Here is a 21,769-nt window from a genome sequence, read left to right as displayed (position 1 = left end):
CGGCCCGCGGGATCCAGGCTCCAGGGGTTAAGCATTCATTGAGAGTTGAACTGTTCCTAACAGCAGCACCCAGACATCCTGCCTCGGCGCAAAAACCGACGGTGATGGCCCGCGCGAAAGTTTCTGAGGCGCAATAGAGGTAAAAACTCAGGTAAAAATGTTTGGAGACCCCTGATTAACATTATCAATTATTACTACATACTCGTACCATCTATGATTACTTTATATATAATTTTTATTTGCGTCTGAACTTAAATTAATGGCAAGGGGTTTTAAATAGCAAATGTACATTCCTTAGATTTTTTAGCCATTGTACAAATACTTTACAATAATTAGTAAAACAGGGCTAACACTACCGCCCGCGGGCCGGATCCGGCCAAAGAGAGAGAGACGAGACAAGTTATTTACAATCTGTAAAAGGAGGCGAAGGTTTGTCCGTGATCCTCGGGTCAAAATGTTTAGAGACCCTAACCGTACAATCTTCCAACTATAATTCAAAATTATTCATAACTAGCTTTTGCCCGCGACTTCGTCAGCGTGGAATTATTAATTCAGGTAGGTAGCTATTATTTTATTCAATCTGCGTTTTGTTGATACAAACTTCAACCCCCCTTTTCACCCCCTTAAAGAGTGATTTCTTGAATGAAAACTACCCTTTGCCCTTCCCTGGGACTCAAACTATCTCTATACCAAATTTCAACTAAATCGTGCACCAGCGCCGGTGCTACACCGCGCAGGCGGGACAGTTCCTATTGACAAAGTTTGTTGTGCAGTTGTTGTAAAGTCCCCAAACAAAATTCCACCCCTTTAAGGGATGATTTCTGGGATAAAAAATAAACCTACGTCCTTCCTCGGGACTCAAACAATCTCTATACCAAATTTCATCTTAATCGGTTCAGCGGTTTGAGCGTGAAGAGGTAACAGACAGACTTCCGTTAAAATATTAGTATAGTATGGATTTAGGTGTAGGTACAATATATAAGGTGTGGGATGATGGGCACCCTACCAAGGGCACAAAATTTTGATAGGTAATTTTAATTAGTAGCTTTAGTTATTTTTTAGTTTGAGTTATTTTATAACACTTTTTTTACGTAAACCCTGTAACTGAATTAATATATATGTAGATACATTTAATATAAATACGGTAAACTACCCAATGAATGGCCTTTTAAAATAACGTTATGTTATGAGCTACTGCTTTGTAGAATACCTATTGCTGCCTTATTTATTTTGTTTTACTTTTGGATCATGGCCTGCCATGATTTATGATTGATTGATTCCTTTTGAACAATAGTTGGAAGATCTTACGGAAGTTTTTTTTTTTATCGTTAAATAAAGACATCAATTCCCAAAAATACCGTACATAAACTTAAAATTTATCTTAATTAAATAATATTGGCCCGTATTTGTCTTTTTCACTACTAGTTTAATACAATATTTTGAGCATAAATTGCAAAGAAGTGCATTTTCTGAGCGAAGTTACATGATTAGATATGTTAGCGCGTTTCTTTCTTACTTTTGTATTATGTTTAGGTATACAAAACAGTCTAAGTATAGAATATGGACCTAAAATGTCATGTCATGAGGCTGCGTTTTTACAAATATGGGGTATTAGTCTGTTTAGACGACAACGGTTTCACTCACTTGAATTTTTAGTCGCTATTGGCGACATGTTGGCAGTGCACGAAGTGCAGCCGCCGCGAGCACTCGAGCCTGAGGAAGTACCCCCGACGGGCCCGAAACATGTCGCCAATAGCGACTAAAAATTCAAGTGAGTGAAACCGTTGTCGTCTAAACAGTTTAAAATATGTCTCACGAAAGTTTAATTTCTATGGGGTATTAGAGTTCGTTAAATATTGTAAATAAACATTCTAGTTATTAAATGCCTCTGTCATGTTTTGGCTAAGTGAGCAAGCTAGCTGCATTGTCACAGTAAGTATTATTATTTTTATTTATTAGTATGGCAGTAAGCCCTAACTGGTAAATTGCACAGCCTATGGCAAGAATAATAAACCCGTAGAGAAACTCTTTCGATCCCTATTTGTACTTCCATATCTAAACGCTTAAAAAAAGGAAAACAAAAATTGTGGAGCGCCCTCAGTGAGTTGAAATCTATCTAAAGGGGCCCACAGATTACCAGTCCGCCGGACGATATCAGCCTGTCAGTTGTTCGGAGCTGTCAGCTGCCTATTGCGTTTAACTGACAGGCTGATATCGTCCGGCGAACTGGTAATCTGTGGACCCCTTTAGAAGCATCGCCGGTATATTTTTATTTATTTACTTTACGGAAATAGGTAAATCTGTTCTTAGATAAATGGGATCGTTTAATGCACTAACACACAATCAACTCCCATTTCTCAATCAGTGACATATGTTTAGCTGCATTTTTAGAGTTAAAATCTAGGTCAATACAACCTAGTTTTTGTGAAGATTATTTATCCATTAAATTTCCTAATATTTACAATAATAGTGGGCAACTTGAGAACAGCGAACATTCAGTCATTCATAATTATACATACATGGGCATTTTCATTTAAGTTTAGGCTAACTTACATTACATATAGGTAATGTCTTTTACTTAATCTGTGAATTTTCAGACGACACTTAAACGTTTGATATTAATTATCATATTAAAGACGGCCTCCAACCATCGCTACAATTTTAAATCAATAGGCTTAATTAACAAAAAACTTAGATACGTGATTAAATGGCACTGCTGCTGATAATTGCCTGTATTATTCTTATATTATAACCTCCAAACACTTATAAGCTACGTATAAAAACAGCGAAATCCGGCATGACCCTTTTTATGTAAGCTTACACTGCACACTACGGTACACCTAAAAAACTAGTAGGTATAGTCAGATTTTTTTACTCTATCCGAATTTTATAATTTATAAACAAAATACGCACATCTTAAAAAAACTACCTATGAAGCCATTCCACGTGTTGCCCCGTGCGTTTTATTACGTACATTAATTTTTTTCAGCGTTATAAGTCGATGATTATTTTCTGAGCATATTTCTTTATCGTATATCATTCATTGTCACAGAAAGAGACACTCCTATTCCTATAAATCTTCAGATATTACACGTTTTTACGAGGCAACGCCAGGATTTAGTGGAATGCTTTTCCTATAAAGTAATAGGGTTATCACTGTTGAGTGTATCTTCACGAATCAATCTAAAAACATCAGGGCAAGATATATATCACCTAATTATAGGCAGGCACGCGACGAGCAGCGCCAGCAAGTAGAAAAGCCACCGCTATGTGTACTTACCGTTTCTTCTCGAAGGTACCTTGAAGCTGTTTTGTGGGGTTACTGAACTACTACTGGAGTCTGAGACTGTAGAGAGACTCTGTTGAGACTTGTTAGCTGTGTACCAACCGCACATGCGTTTCACGGCGTCCTCCCAGCGGGTGAATGTGACGTTGTATGCTTTTTTGACGTGAGCCCGTGGGTTGAATACGCAGGCGACTTTGCGCATTGATTTTAGCTCCGCTTTGGATTTCCATATACCTGTAACGAGGTAAACAGTTTATTAATAACAGCGTCTACATGTTATAACAACCAAATAATCGTTTTTTATTGGGAAATATGATATATAGATATAAATTTCCGAGATCTCCGAAAAGCTTAAAATAATGTATTTTATAACGTAATTATAATCTCCTCAAAATATAGTTGTTTGTCCCTTCAAAATGTAGTTGTTCATAAAATAAATATATGAGGGTCCGAGTCTTAAAAAATATTTAGACAAGATTGTAAGAAGTCGACGGCGTTATATATTTAGACATTTCTGATCAGGTCGTGTTGAAAATCTAATGGGTGAAAATATCTAATTTGTAACGAAATTCATCGATATTGTCACCTCAGTCAGCACCATCTTTTTATTGGTCAGGTCCTCCAGCAGGTGTGCGATGAAGTCGTTATTGTACGCCGTCAACTCTAAAACTACTGATATGTACCTAGTTGCAGGCCTACGACATGAGCGCAGCCGAGTGAGGACATCTCGGTGTGCACGGGCCGCTCTACACGGAGCCCGGTCAGGTCCGCCACCAGCTGTGCGATGAAGTTGTTATTGTACACCGTCAACTCTAAACCTACTGATATGTACCTAGTTGCAGGCCTACGACATGAGCGCAGCCTAGTGAGGACATCTCTGTGTGCACGGGCCGCTCTACACGGAGCCCGGTCAGGTCCGCCACCAGCTGTGCGATAAAGTTGTTATTGTACGCCGTCAACTCTAAACCTACTGATATGTACCTAGTTGCAGGCCTACGACATGAGCGCAGCCGAGTGAGGACATCTCTGTGTGCACGGGCCGCTCTACACGGAGCCCGGTCAGGTCCGCCACCAGCTGTGCGATGAAGTTGTTATTGTACACCGTCAACTCTAAACCTACTGATATGTACCTAGTTGCAGGCCTACGACATGAGCGCAGCCTAGTGAGGACATCTCTGTGTGCACGGGCCGCTCTACACGGAGCCCGGTCAGGTCCGCCACCAGCTGTGCGATAAAGTTGTTATTGTACGCCGTCAACTCTAAACCTACTGATATGTACCTAGTTGCAGGCCTACGACATGAGCGCAGCCGAGTGAGGACATCTCTGTGTGCACGGGCCGCTCTACACGGAGCCCGGTCAGGTCCGCCACCAGCTCTGCGATGAAGTTGTTATTGTACACCGTCAACTCTAAACCTACTGATATGTACCTAGTTGCAGGCCTACGACAGGAGCGCAGCCGAGTGAGGACATCTCGGTGTGCACGGGCCGCTCTACACGGAGCCCGGTCAGGTCCGCCACCAGCTGTGCGATGAAGTTGTTATTGTACACCGTCAACTCTAAACCTACTGATATGTACCTAGTCGCAGGCCTACGACATGAGCGCAGCCGAGTGAGGACATCTCGGTGTGCACGGGCCGCTCTACACGGAGACCGGTCAGGTCCGCCACCAGCTGTGCGATGAAGTTGTTATTGTACACCGTCAACTCTAAACCTACTGATATGTACCTAGTTGCAGGCCTACGACATGAGCGCAGCCGAGTGAGGACATCTCGGTGTGCACGGGCCGCTCTACACGGAGCCCGGTCAGGTCCGCCACCAGCTGTGCGATGAAGTTGTTATTGTACACCGTCAACTCTAAACCTACTGATATGTACCTAGTTGCAAGCCTACGACATGAGCGCAGCCGAGTGAGGACATCTCTGTGTGCACGGGCCGCTCTACACGGAGCCCGGTCAGGTCCGCCACCAGCTGTGCGATGAAGTTGTTATTGTACACCGTCAACTCTAAACCTACTGATATGTACCTAGTTGCAAGCCTACGACATGAGCGCAGCCGAGTGAGGACATCTCTGTGTGCACGGGCCGCTCTACACGGAGCCCGGTCAGGTCCGCCACCAGCTGTGCGATGAAGTTGTTATTGTACACCGTCAACTCTAAACCTACTGATATGTACCTAGTTGCAAGCCTACGACATGAGCGCAGCCGAGTGAGGACATCTCTGTGTGCACGGGCCGCTCTACACGGAGCCCGGTCAGGTCCGCCACTAGTTGCGCGATGAAATCGTTGTTGGAGACGCCGCCGTCCACTCTGAAAATGTCAGTTGGATATTAACATCAATAGTCGAACTTCATATATACGCGTTATTGACATACCTACAAATGGCGGTGAGGTATTTTATCTAGTAAGTAGAATCTGTACTTACACCTTAGTTATCCTTAGTTTCGGATCGACTGATTTATTTATTTATTTATTTATTTACTACACTTGACTACGACTACACCAGGCCCCTGTTTCACCAACGTGACAGGTGCGACGAATTGTAAAATCACTGTTGCTGACGTCACAGGCATCCATGGGCTACGGTTACCGCTTACCATCGGGCGGGCCGTATTTCTGTTTGCCACCATCATTGTACAAGAAACACTACAATTGTCACGAAATTCCGACATATAACTCATTACCTGTCAAGAATTACCTACAATTCTTCTAAATCTTTGACAATTGTCAGAAACCTCGCAAGAGAAATATCTGTTTTTATCTGATATAATAAAGTTTTTTTAAATAATACAATGATGGTGGCAAACAGGAGTACAGCCCGCCCGATGGTAAGTGGTAATCGTAGCCCATGGATGCCTGTGACGTCAGCAACAGTGATTTTACAATTCGTCGCACCTGTCACCGATGTGAAATTGGGGCCAGGTGCGCTTTAGGGTTCCCCCACATATGTCGAAGCGCATTCGGAAAAATCCGATAGGAAAAAGCTTTATCTCGGCGCAATAAGAGCGAAAAAGTCGTCGTTCGGCTCGGCTCGCATCGGCGCCTGCCGACGCATCCACGGCTTGTTCACGGTGACTCTTATTGCGCGGACATAAAACTTTGTCCATCGGCTTTTGCCGAATGCGCGTCGATATATCTGGCACCCTTAGTCGTTGAAGGCTTCATGCCGACGAAGGATGCTTCTTCTTTGTATGGGGCTACAATTAATTACTGTAATACCTGATAATGTCGAACTGATAGTTGTTCTCCTCGCGCACGCAGTAATACAGCTGCGCTATCCGGAACGCGAGGGGCTCCAATACTGCCCTCACTAGGTGCGCTTTAGTTGTTGAGGGCTTCATGCCAACGAAGGATGCCTCTTCTTTGTATGGGGCTACAAATGAATTACTGTAATACCTGATAATGTTGAACTGGTAGTTGTTCTCCTCGCGCACGCAGTAATACAGCTGCGCTATCCGGAACGCGAGGGGCTCCAATACTGCCCTCACTAGGTGCGCTTTAGTTGTTGAGGGCTTCATGCCAACGAAGGATGCCTCTTCTTTGTATGGGGCTACAAATGAATTACTGTAATACCTGATAATGTTGAACTGGTAGTTGTTCTCCTCGCGCACGCAGTAATACAGCTGCGCTATCCGGAACGCGAGGGGCTCCAATACTGCCCTCACTAGGTGCGCTTTAGTTGTTGAGGGCTTCATGCCAACGAAGGATGCCTCTTCTTTGTATGGGGCTACAAATGAATTACTGTAATACCTGATAATGTTGAACTGGTAGTTGTTCTCCTCGCGTACACGGTAATACAGCTGCGCTATCCGGAACGCGAGGGACTCCAATACTGCCCTCACTAGGTGCGCTTTAGTTGTTGAGGGCTTCATGCCAACGAAGGATGCCTCTTCTTTGTATGGGGCTACAAATGAATTACTGTAATACCTGATAATGTTAAACTGGTAGTTGTTCTCCTCGCGCACGCAGTAATACAGCTGCGCTATCCGGAACGCGAGGGACTCCAAAACTGCCCTCACTAGGTGCGCTTTAGTTGTTGAGGGCTTCATGCCAACGAAGCCCGATGCTGCTGAGCCGTCGTTGTATGGCGCCTGAAATTATTGATCTTTAGAATATGACACTTTAAACTCTCGGGTTTTGTACACATATTCAATTACACAAACGGGTCTACCGCGATATAAATCCATTGTTTTTACCTTAAATTCCGACGTTTCAGCTGAGTTGCACCAGCTGTGGTCACGGAAAGACGTCGGAATTCTTAAATTCCGACGTCTCCTTAGTAAAAATAATGAAATTATATCGCGGTAGACCCGTTTGTGTAATTAAATATATAATTGAGCTTTAGGTTAAAGCGGCGGTGCTAAATGAATAGCGATGAGAATTTAATACTTTCGGAGGCAAATATTTATTTCTTAAGAGGCCCACAGATTACCAGTTCGCCGGACGATATCAAGCTGTCAGTTAATCGCAAAAGGTGACAGTTCCGAACAACTGACAGGCTGATATCGTCCGGTAAACTGGTAATCTGTGGGCCCCTTTAGGAAAACTCTTCGCCGGCAATGTTGCTTACAGGAGCTAAAGGGACTTGTGATTTATGTGCATCATTTTTAGAAACACAGGATGCACATCTACACGTACGTTTCTTGTGTGATAATGATAGTATAATTGATCCCTGGATGTTATAATTGAGTCGCTTAACTTCAAACTCCGGTAAATCCATCTGTCAGATTATGCGATTTTGGTATTAAGAAAAGGTAATAGGGTGCATATTAGCTTAAAGGATCGAATGGATTTACCCGAGTTTGAAGTTAAGCGACACAATTTTAGGGCTGCCAGTATATCCCGAAGTCGCAATGTCCATAATCCTTTCGATGGAAGACGATATTAAGATGTTAGTGTGATTGTGTGTATTCTTACCCCTAATCCACTGAATGCTGGAATGAAGTAGACTCCATCGGTGTCTGGAACTGATTCAGCAATGCTTGCTGAGTCCTGAGGGTTGTCAAAAAGACCTGAAAATTAAAAAAAAAAAACAATGTTAGGAAATAATAAAATCAAGGATGATCACAGCAGTCTAAACAAATAAAAAAAATACTAAAAATTCAAATGAAAGTGAAGTGGCATCAATATTGAACAAACAAAGCAAAAGTTTTGCAAAATTACTAAGTGTAAAAATAAAAATAATCCACATGATTGTTTATTAAGAAATGAATCACGCCACTCGTGTTTCTCGCTTTTTGCACTTTGTTTGATAAACATGCTTGCTGTGGTGGACTGTTTTGTTGCGTTGGTACAAACACCAACTGTACATAGTTGGACCTTATTACAAAAGGCTTAAGGTCCAGGTAAGTTAACAGTATGCTACATTGTTCAGTAAAGTTTACGGTTCGAAATTATGTTCAAGAAATTTGACGATTATGCAACAAATAAAAAGAAGAAAGAAAGAAACAAGGAAAATACATTTATTTACGTCAAACAAAACCAGTTAATTACATAGAACACATGGATGAGATGGACGTTAAATAAATAATGTATGTAGTTTGCATTGCATAAGACAGAACTCACAGAACACACAAACTTTGTACTAGTATCTTAAATGTAAGTCAAGACTAGTTTTAATTCATTGATAATAATGATAATATTGTATCAACGATCTGGCAAGTATTAAGAATAAGAATAAGAATAAGAATGATTTATTGCAGTACTGTGTACATTTGTGGATGGTAATCATGATACAATTAGTTTCAACAGTTACCCATTTCGGGTATGCAATACTTAAATAACTTATGAACTAAACTTAAATAACATGCATATTATCTTGTATTTGTCAATAAAAAAGCGATTGTGTCGATTATTTTATATCTGCAACCGACACGGCCATCCTGACTATTACACGTCCTCGTATCAAATAGCCCACCGGACCTCAAAGCTACACAGAGTTTCTGGCCAGTTACTTACCTAAGTTCTGTGCCCACTTGATAATAGAGGCAGTATCGTTGTTGGAGCCCTCAGCAGAGTACACCAGCTCATCCCCCAGCCTCCAGCCCACGATGGGGTACAGACCGGCCACGTTGGCGTGGGGCACCGAACCCGTGTTTATGTTGAAGAAGGTACCCGTGCCCATGGTGAGCTTCACGTCTCCGACTTCGAAGCAGCAGGAACCCCACATGGATGCTGTTTGGTCGGCCATCTGTATATAGAAAATCTATGATTTAGTGTGGGAAATTTGGTATAGCTTTCTAAAGATTCTAATACCTGTTAACTGACGGGTATAGAAGCCAAAACGCCTCTGTCCATAATCGCCTATATCCATTATATGGATGCCCCTCAATTTATGACACAATTTCGACATGCGCGAAACATGAACAGAGGCATTCTACATTATATACCCCTCAAATATTTGCGTACGAGTTCTAAGGGTAGAGTAGAAAGCCAGATGTTCGTAGGTACGGATACATCTGTTTACTCACGAAGATACTCGACCCGCCAATCTGTATTCATTATTCAAATTAGTGCGGAACGAGTAGGCAAGGAATCGAGGGCGTCTTCATGAGTAAACAGATTTGTAAGTGATACAAGCCCCTGCCATTGGTATAGGTATAGGTACAGTCTATTTCAAATACACGGCGGGGACGACCTAGGTAGCCAAATGTATTGCAATTCATATCCTTAGCCCTATGAAATTATAACTGTGTATGCCACTTTGGCTGTCCTATACAAGTTTTAGATACAGTATACTTAGAACAGCAAAAGACCAAAGAGAATAGAGTGTATAGAGACAGATTGTCAAAGTAAATTATGTAGCCACTGTAAATATACTGCCATCTTTCGACAGAAAATAAAACTGTTAGAACGCCATTTGACTTTGATCCTTATTCTTTCACTGATATGTGTTAACTTATTAAATATTAATATTAACGTCATCTACTCGACTATAGGCCAAAGGTATGGTGCAATCTTTTCGAGCGATGGCGCCATAACCTACAGCCTACCTACTCTCGAGTAGATGGCGTTAATATTAATAAGTATTTAACAAGTTAACACATATCAGTGAAAGAATAGTGATCAAGTCAAATGGCGTTCTAACAGTTTTAATCGTCTGTCGAAAGATGGCAGTAAATGTATTGTAGCTACATAATTTACCATGACAGTAACTCTCTATTTCAAATTCTCTTTGAAAAGACTAAGTCGTAATACGGGTTACGTAACGTTTAACTGTAATTATTTAAATTGCCGATGCCGTGTGTAATCATCATTTAAGTAGCTACAAAATTAACCCGCACTTTAGCCTCACGTAGCCGTACGTAGGTATAGATAATTAAAAAGACTATTCGTTTTTGAAATCTGTAATGAGGTCACCTTATTTTTATATAAGAAATGAACATTGATACCGTTTGAATACGATATGTACACAACAATACTTGATGGCAGCACGCTCCTTAGTTTTTTTTAACGACAACTCCTAAGTCCTAACCCACGCTATACTTACACAACTTATGATAGGTATCGCATGCCCCCATATATCAGGCGTACTGGTCCCGAAGTACTTGCCCGCCGTGTCCACTATGGTGGGTAGGAAACTGCGCGGTATCTTGAAGAGGGATAATGCCCAACCTCCCCATTCCATTCAGAACGTATACTTACACAACTTATGATAGGTATCGCATGTCCCCATATATCAGGCGTAGTGGTCCCGAAGTACTTGCCCGCCGTGTCCACTATGGTGGGTAGCAAACTGCGCGGTATCTTGAAGAGGGATAATGCCCAACCTCCCCATTCCATTCAGAACGTATACTTACACAACTTATGATAGGTATCGCATGTCCCCATATATCAGGCGTAGTGGTCCCGAAGTACTTGCCCGCCGTGTCCACTATGGTGGGTAGCAAACTGCGCGGTATCTTGAAGAGGGATAATGCCCAACCTCCCCATTCCATTCAGAACGTATACTTACACAACTTATGATAGGTATCGCATGTCCCCATATATCAGGCGTAGTGGTCCCGAAGTACTTGCCCGCCGTGTCCACTATGGTGGGTAGCAAACTGCGCGGTATCTTGAAGAGGGATAATGCCCAACCTCCCCATTCCATTCAGAACGTATACTTACACAACTTATGATAGGTATCGCATGTCCCCATATATCAGGCGTAGTGGTCCCGAAGTACTTGCCCGCCGTGTCCACTATGGTGGGTAGCAAACTGCGCGGTATCTTGAAGAGGGATAATGCCCAACCTCCCCATTCCATTCAGAACGTATACTTACACAACTTATGATAGGTATCGCATGTCCCCATATATCAGGCGTAGTGGTCCCGAAGTGCTTGCCCGCCGTGTCCACTATGGTGGGTAGCACACTGCGCGGTATCTTGAAGAGGGATAGCGCCCAACCGCCCCATTCCATGCAGAATGGGTCGAAGAAACCAGTGGCTGATGCTGATGAGACGTCCGAAACGTGGATTTTGCCTCCTGTTGTAGAATAATTAAATAGTAGGTTTAGGTAACTTGTAGACCAACCTATAGATTAAGTTGTAAGAGCTGTCGCTGTAAATTGATTGAAGTGATTTGAGATAATTATGTAGTTACAAGATACAACTACAACTCAGAAAGGAAAATAGAAGATTTAATCATAAATATACACACATCATCAGAGCCAGACATGATGAAAATGGCACCAACTGTGAAATGTACTCTTACAAACAAAAAATAATTTTCTAAATCAGCCCAGCTGTGTTTGCGTAAACAGAGAACATAATTACATATATCTCACACACACACGCACACAGCTCTTACACGTACGTAAATATTGTAGGCGGTCAAAAATGCAAGTTTGTGATGCGTAGGAAAATTATTTTGAAAACGACTGCAGTTAGAACTCTGTCAAGGATTTTTACTTAAACTTGACCTACACGAACTAAATAGATATATTCTATACGTACAACAAAAAACAGACGATGTATTTAATTATCATACCGTTCAGTTTCCTAATGACATTGTAAGTAGGTATATTTTAAGAGTTAAAATTGCCTAAAGCAATTAGTGCTAGTGTTATACATGCACAAGTTGAAAATACCTACTCTTATTTTTTTATTTTACCAAATAAACTATAAGTTTTGAAATGCGGATTTTAGTCGACATCCACTCAAGGGCATCTTAGCTAGCTAAACTATCGTACAGGCATTATAATTATAACAAGCAAAACCAGTATTTCGAATGGAGTCGGTGTCACGGTAAAAGTTCATGGAAGATTTTACGTCAACTCTGACGTAAAATCTTCCACGAACTTTTATCGTGACGACTCCGTCAGACACGCAAGTTTAGAGCAAATGGTTATATACCAACCTCGTTTTCAATGGTACAATAAATTGGGAAAACGATTGGCAAAATTACATAGGTAATACCTCCCTAAATTAGCCTTTAGTATATAACTTCGCCTCAACTAATATATAATCAAAATACCAGTGCATATTGGTTTATTATCATTATTATCAACACGTAGGTTTTCAAACAAGTTTTAGAACAATTAAGGTTTTTTAAGCGGAAGATGGGGACTAATGGAGAAGTTACCGCTTTAAGAAAATTATAATTATCGAATAAAACGACACTCAGAACGCGAACTACGAAAAAAACTTACGAGACACGGTATAAATAGGTACCTAATACACAAAATGTTGTAAAATTTACCTGTGAGTTTGTGCAACAGCCACGTGTCCAGTGTCCCGAACATGACGTCATCCCTTTTCGCAGCTTCCTTCAGCGGCGCGATGTTTTGTAACGCCCAGCTTAGCCTTAGTGTAGTCTAAAAAAGAAAATAAAAGACTAGTGCGAGTCGGACTCGCCCACCGAGGGTTCCATACTTTTTAGTATTTGGTGACAGACAGACGGACAGTGGAGTAATAGGGTCCCGTTTTTACCCTCTGGGTACGGAACCCTAAAAACAACCATATATATTTATAAATTTTATATGTTTTATTATAAGGTAAAACTAGCTTCCCAGCGCAATCCTTTCGAAAATCATAATTCTTATATCTACTCCGAACATTTTTATCGTATGTCGTGAAACGTCGTCATTGGCAAAAATGCCTCCTGCTAAAAACTACAAAAGGGGAAGGCGATACTTAAAAAAATACCTATTTATAAAGGCCCCTGTACACAATGGGCCAGCGTCGGCCAGTCCAAGGGATGCAGCCATGCGGTAGAATGAGATAGCAATATCACTTGCTCCCTCTAACGCATAAATGTGTCCCCCAGACAGGCCCTCGCCGGCCCATTGTGTACAGGGGCCTTAACCGAAGATTCTGAAGTTACGAGGCCTGTGACTGATACGAGTGATTAGCCTACTAATTTAAAATAGAAGGTAATTGTGTCAAAAATTACTGAGCACGATTACATACAATACAATCAAATTCTTATTTGTAAAAAATCATAATTGACCGAACTAAAGCGAAGGTCTCCGTTTCAACTTGGGCAAAAATTCGTTTGTATATCCGGATGTTCTCCTCTACATTTAGATATTATCAAGACTAGATTCCACACAACTAGTTATATTTTATGTACATACTAGACGAATAGATAGATCTAGCATAGATTTGCATGAGTTTTGTTGTCAACAGATATCACACGCCTGACGCCTGTGTAAAAAATGTATGGGGATGATTTTCAGTTTCAAAATATCATACTTAATCCAGGATATCAATTGCCTAATGGAAAATGGAAAATCATCCCCATTATTTTTAATGGCATTCGGAAAAAACTTATAGGTTAAGTAAAATAAAAATATTCCTAAAAATGATTTGTCAACGTGTTTTTTGGCCACCCTGTAGAAAGGCATGCATAGTGAATCAGAGCCCGGAATTCTCGTAGCATTTTTGAGCTGTCATAGGGACTTCTCGTTTATCGACTTCCGATTATACACATGAATCTCGATAAATACAGAACACAATATGTAAAATATGATTACGAGTTGAAGTAAACAACATGCAGTCTTATCGCGCATGAGCGATCTCTTCGAGATAACCTTTGAATAGCAATGATATCATTAGGCTCGATAGCAATTCTCGTTGCAATTTCTTTCGAAAAATGTTTAAAAGGCATAAGCAGTCAACAAATTATTTATAAGAAACAATAAAATATTATTATTTTTAATTTCTATTTATAATTTCCTAAAAGTTGGTTATCTCGAAGTGATCGCTCATGCGCGATAAGACTGCATGTTGTTTACTTCAACTCGTAATCATATTTTACATATTGTATTCTGTATTTATCGATATACATGTGTATAATCGGAAGTCGATAAACGAGAAGTCCCTATGACAGCTCAAAAATGCTACGAGAATTCCGGGCTCTGATAGTGATATACGAATGTGGTATGTCAGACCGCCTGGGCCCACTTTACATGTATAGTGCCCCTAACAAAGGCACTGAGCTAGATTCGATTACAATACAGGTCACAACGATCATTGTCGCATATCTCACGTGGCCAATCGTTGCATAAGCGACTGTGAAATGGTCGTGCCCCGTTCCAGAGGGCCTGCCGCGAACCAAGTTCGACGTGTTGCCTCCCTGTTGTGACACATGGTATAATAATATACTCCGCCTGGTACTCCATTCCGAGATTCGCGTATGACCTAACTGACACGCGCCTACGTCATCATGCTGTTTACAGGTTCTCAAAGTTTGAAATGTGGGAGAATTTTAACCAACGGTGAAAATTATTTTAACGGCATTAATTTTAAGTTATTTATGTAGAAACATAGTAAAATAAAACAAATCTAATGTATTAAATTAAACTTTATTTATCTATACAAGACAAACGTTTAAAAAACTAATTCACAGTTACACATTAATTACCAAGCTTACGACGTGAAAAGTTTGGAAAACACTGCGACTGCTGACACTGAGCGAGAAGGAAATAACAATTAACACGCGTTCGACAAGGATGACGGTCAGGGCATGAAGTTATCTAGATCCGAATTGTCAAATGTCCCCAGCGCTATCCTGTGTTGCCAGTAGTATAAACAGAATTACCCGAAAGTCTGAAATTTCTTTCGTGAATCGGAAGATATTGCTAACGAGTAATTAAAAATGACGTGTTATTGTAAAATTTAAGCTAAAATACATATAAATGAAAATTATAAAATAATAAAGAAATATTTTAACTTATTAACCATAGGTATAATGTACCCATGTAACATGTTATGTTGAAATAAAGTGGCAATGTTATTGTGACGTAATCGCGTGTCACTCTGGGAATGGAAGACCATGTTTTATTAGACCATGTTGTGACACATGTTTTGGATTTAGATAGTCGCTGAGGACAGCGAGCGTTTTACACTTGGTAAAACGCAACAGCGGGGAGAGGGGTATTGTGACACTGCACTTTGCATGTATAATTCAGTTTAACGTTTTTAGGTTTGTCTCAAATATAGTATAGTTTTGTTTAATGGCAAGGAAGTCATTGATGTAGCAACAAAACAAATGAGAGCCATTTGGCCAATTAGAAACTAATTAAATCTGATGGTGTTGCTACTTCAAAATAAATCCTAAAATGATGGAATAATATTAATTAAATATTTAAATCAAAACTTAATTTTTAAATACAAAAAAGGTGGAAATAGGTTTAGATAATTAAATATGATTTATTTCTATATGTTGGAGTTACATATAAAAATTATTCCATGAATTTCATTAGTTACTGTTATTTTGATTGTGTTATCCCAGGGACAGTTAAGTTGAGATCATTTCCTGGTTGGCTTTTGCCCTGGATGGGCATCTTTTAATTTAGAAAGTGAAGCTAAATACATCATGCTCTGGTAGCATCGATCCGAGTCTTGGGTAGGCAGCAGCCGCTGCATCCATGAGCTAGGAAGCTCATGCAGAAGTTATTTTGCCACAGACAGTAAGTAGAATATGATAATATATAATTGTCTTCAGGTTTGACTCCTTGTTGAATCTTTGTCCCTGCTTATTTGACCATTCGTTTTGTTTCCAGTCTGCTGGCGAAACAATGTGGTGGGATGGGATGGTTAGAGCTGTGAGATGAATCCACTCTAGGAATTTCCAGCTGGTAAGAAACTCAGAATATAATAATGTCCCTTGAAAGGTTAAGATACCACATGTTTCTAGTTGTTAATGTTGAAATGTTTCTTTCAGCTGACTGGGTGTTATGTTGTGTTATGTTATGTCACGCTACTGTTATGTTGCTGTTATTTCGGAGTATGGAAGTCCGTCCATATCCATCAAACTTCAAGTGCGTATGGTGAGCTGTTCACCATGAGAATTTCGCTTTTCTGCTGGGTGGAGGAGACGACACCTTCAAGCGGAGGCCTTAGGCTTTCTGTGGTGCTCCGCGGTGCAATATTGTTATGAGGTTGGTGTACGCTTTCCTTCCATCCTAGAAGTTTTTTCCAAATTTAAAGTTACAGAATTTATTAAATCGTATGTGATGGCAAATGATAAATTAGGTACTAACAAATTTAGATAGGTCTGCTTGTAAATCATTGTAGAACCATTTTTGGCACGACCCGGCTCTATCGTCTGACATTATAGAATAAGGTGCTTAATGCTAGCTTAATAAATGATTTACTTGTAGAACAACTTCCTCAGTGTGAGAATAGAAATAAATTATGTGTCACAAAACTAACATTTCATTTTGACATCCTTTAGAAACCCCTGAATAGTTGATGGAAATAAGTGTAAGCACCTGCTTGAGTTTTTGGTTAAGATTTAGATTGGTTAATTTAGTAACCTTAATTGTCCGTGAGTTTCCCCTGGGCAAAGCCCCAGCCGGGCTAGGAACACTCCGTGACACTGTCACACTTACGTACTAATTTACAAGTGGGATAAAGAGGCAACACGTCGGACGTGGTTCGCGGTAGGCCCTCAGGGTATAGCATTCCGTCAGTGTCGCTTAGGGTGGTATTCCACCTGTCCAATGTCACGATCTTATTTGTAGAGCCATAGGAGCGTGTCTAGGGATTGCAATCCGGTCCGGCGGATCCGGTAATCCAGCCGGATCCGGCACTTTTTAGGAGCTACCGGATCCCGGTTGAAATCACCGGATCCGGACCGGATCCGGGAAAATAGAAAATAAGACCACACGCAGCACCCACTGCGCGTTTTAGGTGAGATAAAGGCGACGGATAGAAGAAAGAAGTTAAACAGAATAAAGAACGAATGAAAAAATCCAAATTTAGTAAAATAAGATGATATTTAATATGACTATGATTGAGAACAGAAGAGGATTTCCTCTTCTTTCATGTTGGTGGCACGAATCGGCACAATACGACGATCATCTGTGAAAATTTCAACTGTCTAGCTATCATGGTTCCTGAGATACAGCCTGGTGACAGACGGACGGACGGACAGACGGACGGACGGACGGACGGACAGCGGAGTCTTAGTAATAGGGTCCCGTTTTACCCTTTGGGTACGGAACCCTAAAAAATATCCTTAAAGCCGCAGACTGGACGCAAGTGGCAAATCGAGGCCATTCATAATCCATACAAGTCAGGATTCGCACTCACGACCTCCAGTTTTTGTAATATGCAAATTCATAAGAGCACGTCATTAAATTTTGCGCGCTTCGTTGCTAAACACTTTGCTAAAATAAAAAATAGTAAAAATATACTAAAAAAACGCTCAAATACGAATGCAGAATAATGGAGTGTAGTAGCTAGGTACATATATTTATCTGAACAAAGGTGTAAAAGGTTGTGTATAATTTACGAACATTAACATACAAATAATGAATAATTATACATTGTATGGTTCACCACATATTTTCACAATTTTGCACCTTACCCCTTTGCAATAAGGAGAAAAATGTATACATATTTTTGACGTCCTCAGTGCCCTTTCATTGAACCTTGTGTTTGCGGTCGCAACAAAACAACTTATAATTATTATTTATTAAGTAGCATCGAAGTATGTACGTTTTTGAATTGTTCAATAATCAGTCTTAACTCCTCGAGTTATGGTGCAGTTTAGAATGGGACCTTCGATTTACTTTATCAATACTAAGATAATTAGTGCCCTAAACAAGACAGGAAACTTTATATTTACGAAATAATTAAGTATGTTATCACAAAGGTAATAAACAACCCGTTTACAAAATCACTAACTCTAATTAGCTTTAGCTACCTACATATTTTCCTCTTGATGTACACAACGAAGGCCGTCAAATATCTGACAAGATCTTATTTGTAGAGCCATAACCAAAGAGCGTGTTATATATTTTTGCGGCCTTCGAAGAGTAACATATTATTGTAGGTGACTGTACCTAGTTTTTATTATTCTACGACGGTGGCAAACCCGCGTCATGGAAATGTTATGAACGCGTGCGACTACAGGGGTGTCACACGAGACTTATCGACCCTTTCAATCGAATCATCGTTGCCGTAAATCAGCGGTCCGCAACCTTTTAGCAGCCAAGGGCCACATAGTAGTTAACGAAGTTGCCGCGGGCCGCACTTTGTTAATATTGATGACTTTGTCAGACAATTGTTGGTTGTCAATATTACATACAAAATATCCAGGGAGGCCCGCGGGCCGCTTGTTGCCGTCCGCTGCCGTAAATAATCAAAACATATAACGACATAGTTTATGGTACGGTGGATGTTGCTAGGCGCCCCCCTAAAGAATTCGCCGCTGAAGAGTAGTTCTCTCAGTTGGTAAAACGGCGGACCGGTGTCTCAGAGACGCGAGTTCAAAACTCGCGTAAGGCCAATATTTTTAGGAAGTTTCCTTCATTTCAAAATTTGTGTTCTCGCTTCTTCTACCAAATAAAAAATAATCATTCCAAAAAGGGACTTACATACCTGTGTGTTCATGAATTTAAGGACACTTCCGGCTCGGAACTTTTGACTCCTCATTATTAAATACAAGACGTATGCACCGGCCTTGAATAGCTGAAAAAAACGAGTTATTACAGCATAGTATGTACAGTCACCTGCAATAAGATGTTACACAATGAAGGCCGCAAAAATATCTGACACGATCTTATTCGTAGAGCCATAAGAGCGTGTCACATATTTTTGCGGCCTTCGAAGAGTAACATATTATTGCAGGTGACTGTACACATATTTCATAGTTTGACCTAGCGAACACGCTACGAATGCTGTTTGCGCAGGATTAGCAGCGCGCGCACAATGCATGCGGTTCTCTATGGCGCTTAAGTGGCGCAGTCGCCAGATTTGGACGCACTCTAAGCTATTTGAAACGTGCACAATTCACAAAAACCGTCAATACAATTAACTTCAACCATATCGTCGCTATACTTACTCAACCTCATATCTGCAACAATCATTTGATGGACATGTCGCTTTTCTTTCATTCGGAATACGGGTGTTTTTGTTATCAAATGAGTGTTGCAGATACGAGGTTGAGTAAGTATAGCGGCGATATGTTGTTTAAAAAAGTGCCCTAAAACATTTCAGCATATTTTTGGCATTAGGCTACTTTCTACCAAGACAATTTAGATTCAATTTGGTTTGTTTCGCCCAGCGATTGGTTTCGCCACAAACAGAACTAAATATAGATGCAACAATTGATAAACATGTGGATGACTCTATATTTAATTCATTACGACAAGTTCCTATATTGGTTATTTTTACCAAAAGACGTTACAAAGTAAGCACAATGTATATTGATAAACGTGTCATGTAATGTAATTAGAACCTTAAGACCTTGACATAGAGTTCAAAGTCATTGAGAAGGCCGCAAACGTACTGTCATGCTATTTACTGTTTAGTATGCTAATTAATAATGGGTTTGATTAACAAAAGCAATCTGGCTTAGCACAGGAGCGCCGCTACAGTATCTCGCGCGCGAGATAGTCTGCCCTTATTAGTTTTTCTGTGTTCAACATTTACATTTACCTTCCAAGTATAAGATTCATTCCATTGATTGACTAGTTTGTCGGCTCTGAGATCCTTCCACGTGATGAATCTATGGAATGGTTTGCCCGTCTCTCGTGACCAATTAATGAATGTGCTTCTCTGTGTTGATATGCCCATTGCTGTGATTTGTGCTGCCAATAGTTTCGCATCTACAAATACTCTTTACAATTATATAGGATGACAATGAACATTTTTCCACACTCAAATGAGAAGATGTATATGATGCTAGCTGCACAAGGTGCATGAATCCAATAAATTACTTCATTTTTATCACAATCACTATTACAAAATTTTAGGTAATTTTGGGTGATGAAAAAAACTCCACTTACTGAAATTAAAACATTATGGCTAAATGTATAAGTTTTTTATAATACAGAGACAAGAATTCTTCTTCTTTTAGAATGTGATTCACATTATGGCTTTTAGCAGACCATCACTATTTCTAATGGACGTAATAGATGCCTGAAATGAAATACTCCAAGAATGTGAATGTAATAGATGTTTTGAAGAACAATTAAATATTACCTTTGATTGAAATTAACACAACTTGTACAACTGATTTCCATAGCTCCTCAGGATCTATTTCCACAAACCCCGGACTTGGATAGTGTAATTTGACCTGCAAGCCGAATTATTGTTATGGCCGGTCAAACAACTTTGTCAGTAGTAAAAGCGAAATTTAAATTTTCTATGGGTTGATTACCCTTCACACTTACATTTATTAAATTGGCTGCTTATTTCTACTGACGGAAATGGCTTGACAGACTATACTATCCAGTAGTTTTTTTTTAACATTACCGTCCATCATCGGGCAGTACTAATGCAATCAAAATTACTAGTTCAATCAATACCTATTCAATAAGTCAATTAATATCTGATAAAACTTGTTTGACTGCACAAACTCCATATTTAAATTTGCCAACTTGCCAAAATAATTTACAATGTAACGAAAGAATTGAGAGTATCAAATCTAATTCATTTGTTAACAAGACGATTTATATGTTGATAATAAAACTTGAGTAGAACAAATTTAAAATTATAGTGTTTATTTTATTTGAAACAATGTCTCCTTTTATATGGAAATAACTGCTTATAGAAACTTGGGACTTTTAAATGATAAAAGTAATCTGCCTTGTTTATTTGCCTGCGTTAATATAAAAACTCAAAACATACCTGGTCAACAGCACTTCCAATAGTTTCGGCTTTAGAATTATATATAAAAGAACGTATCGTAGTAGTTCCTATATCTAGTGTTAGTATGTATTTTTCCGCCATTATTATTTCGCTGCGGTCTAAAGCTTTAATATTTTAGTAACACTGTGTCTCTAATTTTGTATTATTACAAAGATAATGAATTAATTTGCATAATTTATTTTTCGTAACACGCGATGTCAATACATGTCAGTCCGCATGTCAACATGACGTATGACTGGATGACTGACAGACAACAACAAAACGAAACAAAACTGGTAACAAGTGAAGTATATAATATTAAGAAATCATTTGCAAAATAACAAGAGTATTATTGCTATTCAAGTTGCATCAAATTAAATTTATTTAATTGGTATCTGAGTTGAGGAAATAATTCCT

The 21,769-nt window shown here is 39.8% G+C and overlaps 1 protein-coding gene across 1 annotated transcript; it reads right to left on the bottom strand.

Annotated features, from left to right (window-relative positions):
• Window positions 1-1,759: 1,759 nt before the first annotated feature.
• LOC134798290 (putative glycerol kinase 5) lies at window positions 1,760-21,608 on the bottom strand. The gene is made up of 11 exons (XM_063770685.1): window positions 21,353-21,608; window positions 20,705-20,798; window positions 20,159-20,328; window positions 19,100-19,189; window positions 12,966-13,080; window positions 11,548-11,750; window positions 9,242-9,473; window positions 8,201-8,295; window positions 7,211-7,374; window positions 5,460-5,593; window positions 1,760-3,520 (listed from the first exon to the last, which is right to left on the bottom strand). Exons 1-11 carry the CDS (start codon window positions 21,452-21,454, stop codon window positions 3,267-3,269), a joined length of 1,653 nt encoding a protein of 550 aa, XP_063626755.1. The 5' UTR covers window positions 21,455-21,608; the 3' UTR covers window positions 1,760-3,266.
• Window positions 21,609-21,769: the final 161 nt, after the last annotated feature.

Source organism: Cydia splendana, chromosome 16 (genome assembly GCF_910591565.1).
Source record: "Cydia splendana chromosome 16, ilCydSple1.2, whole genome shotgun sequence".
Taxonomy (NCBI): Eukaryota; Metazoa; Arthropoda; class Insecta; order Lepidoptera; family Tortricidae; genus Cydia; species Cydia splendana.
The sequence above is the reverse complement of the archived record's forward strand: the minus strand, read 5'-3'. Positions and strand labels throughout refer to the sequence as shown.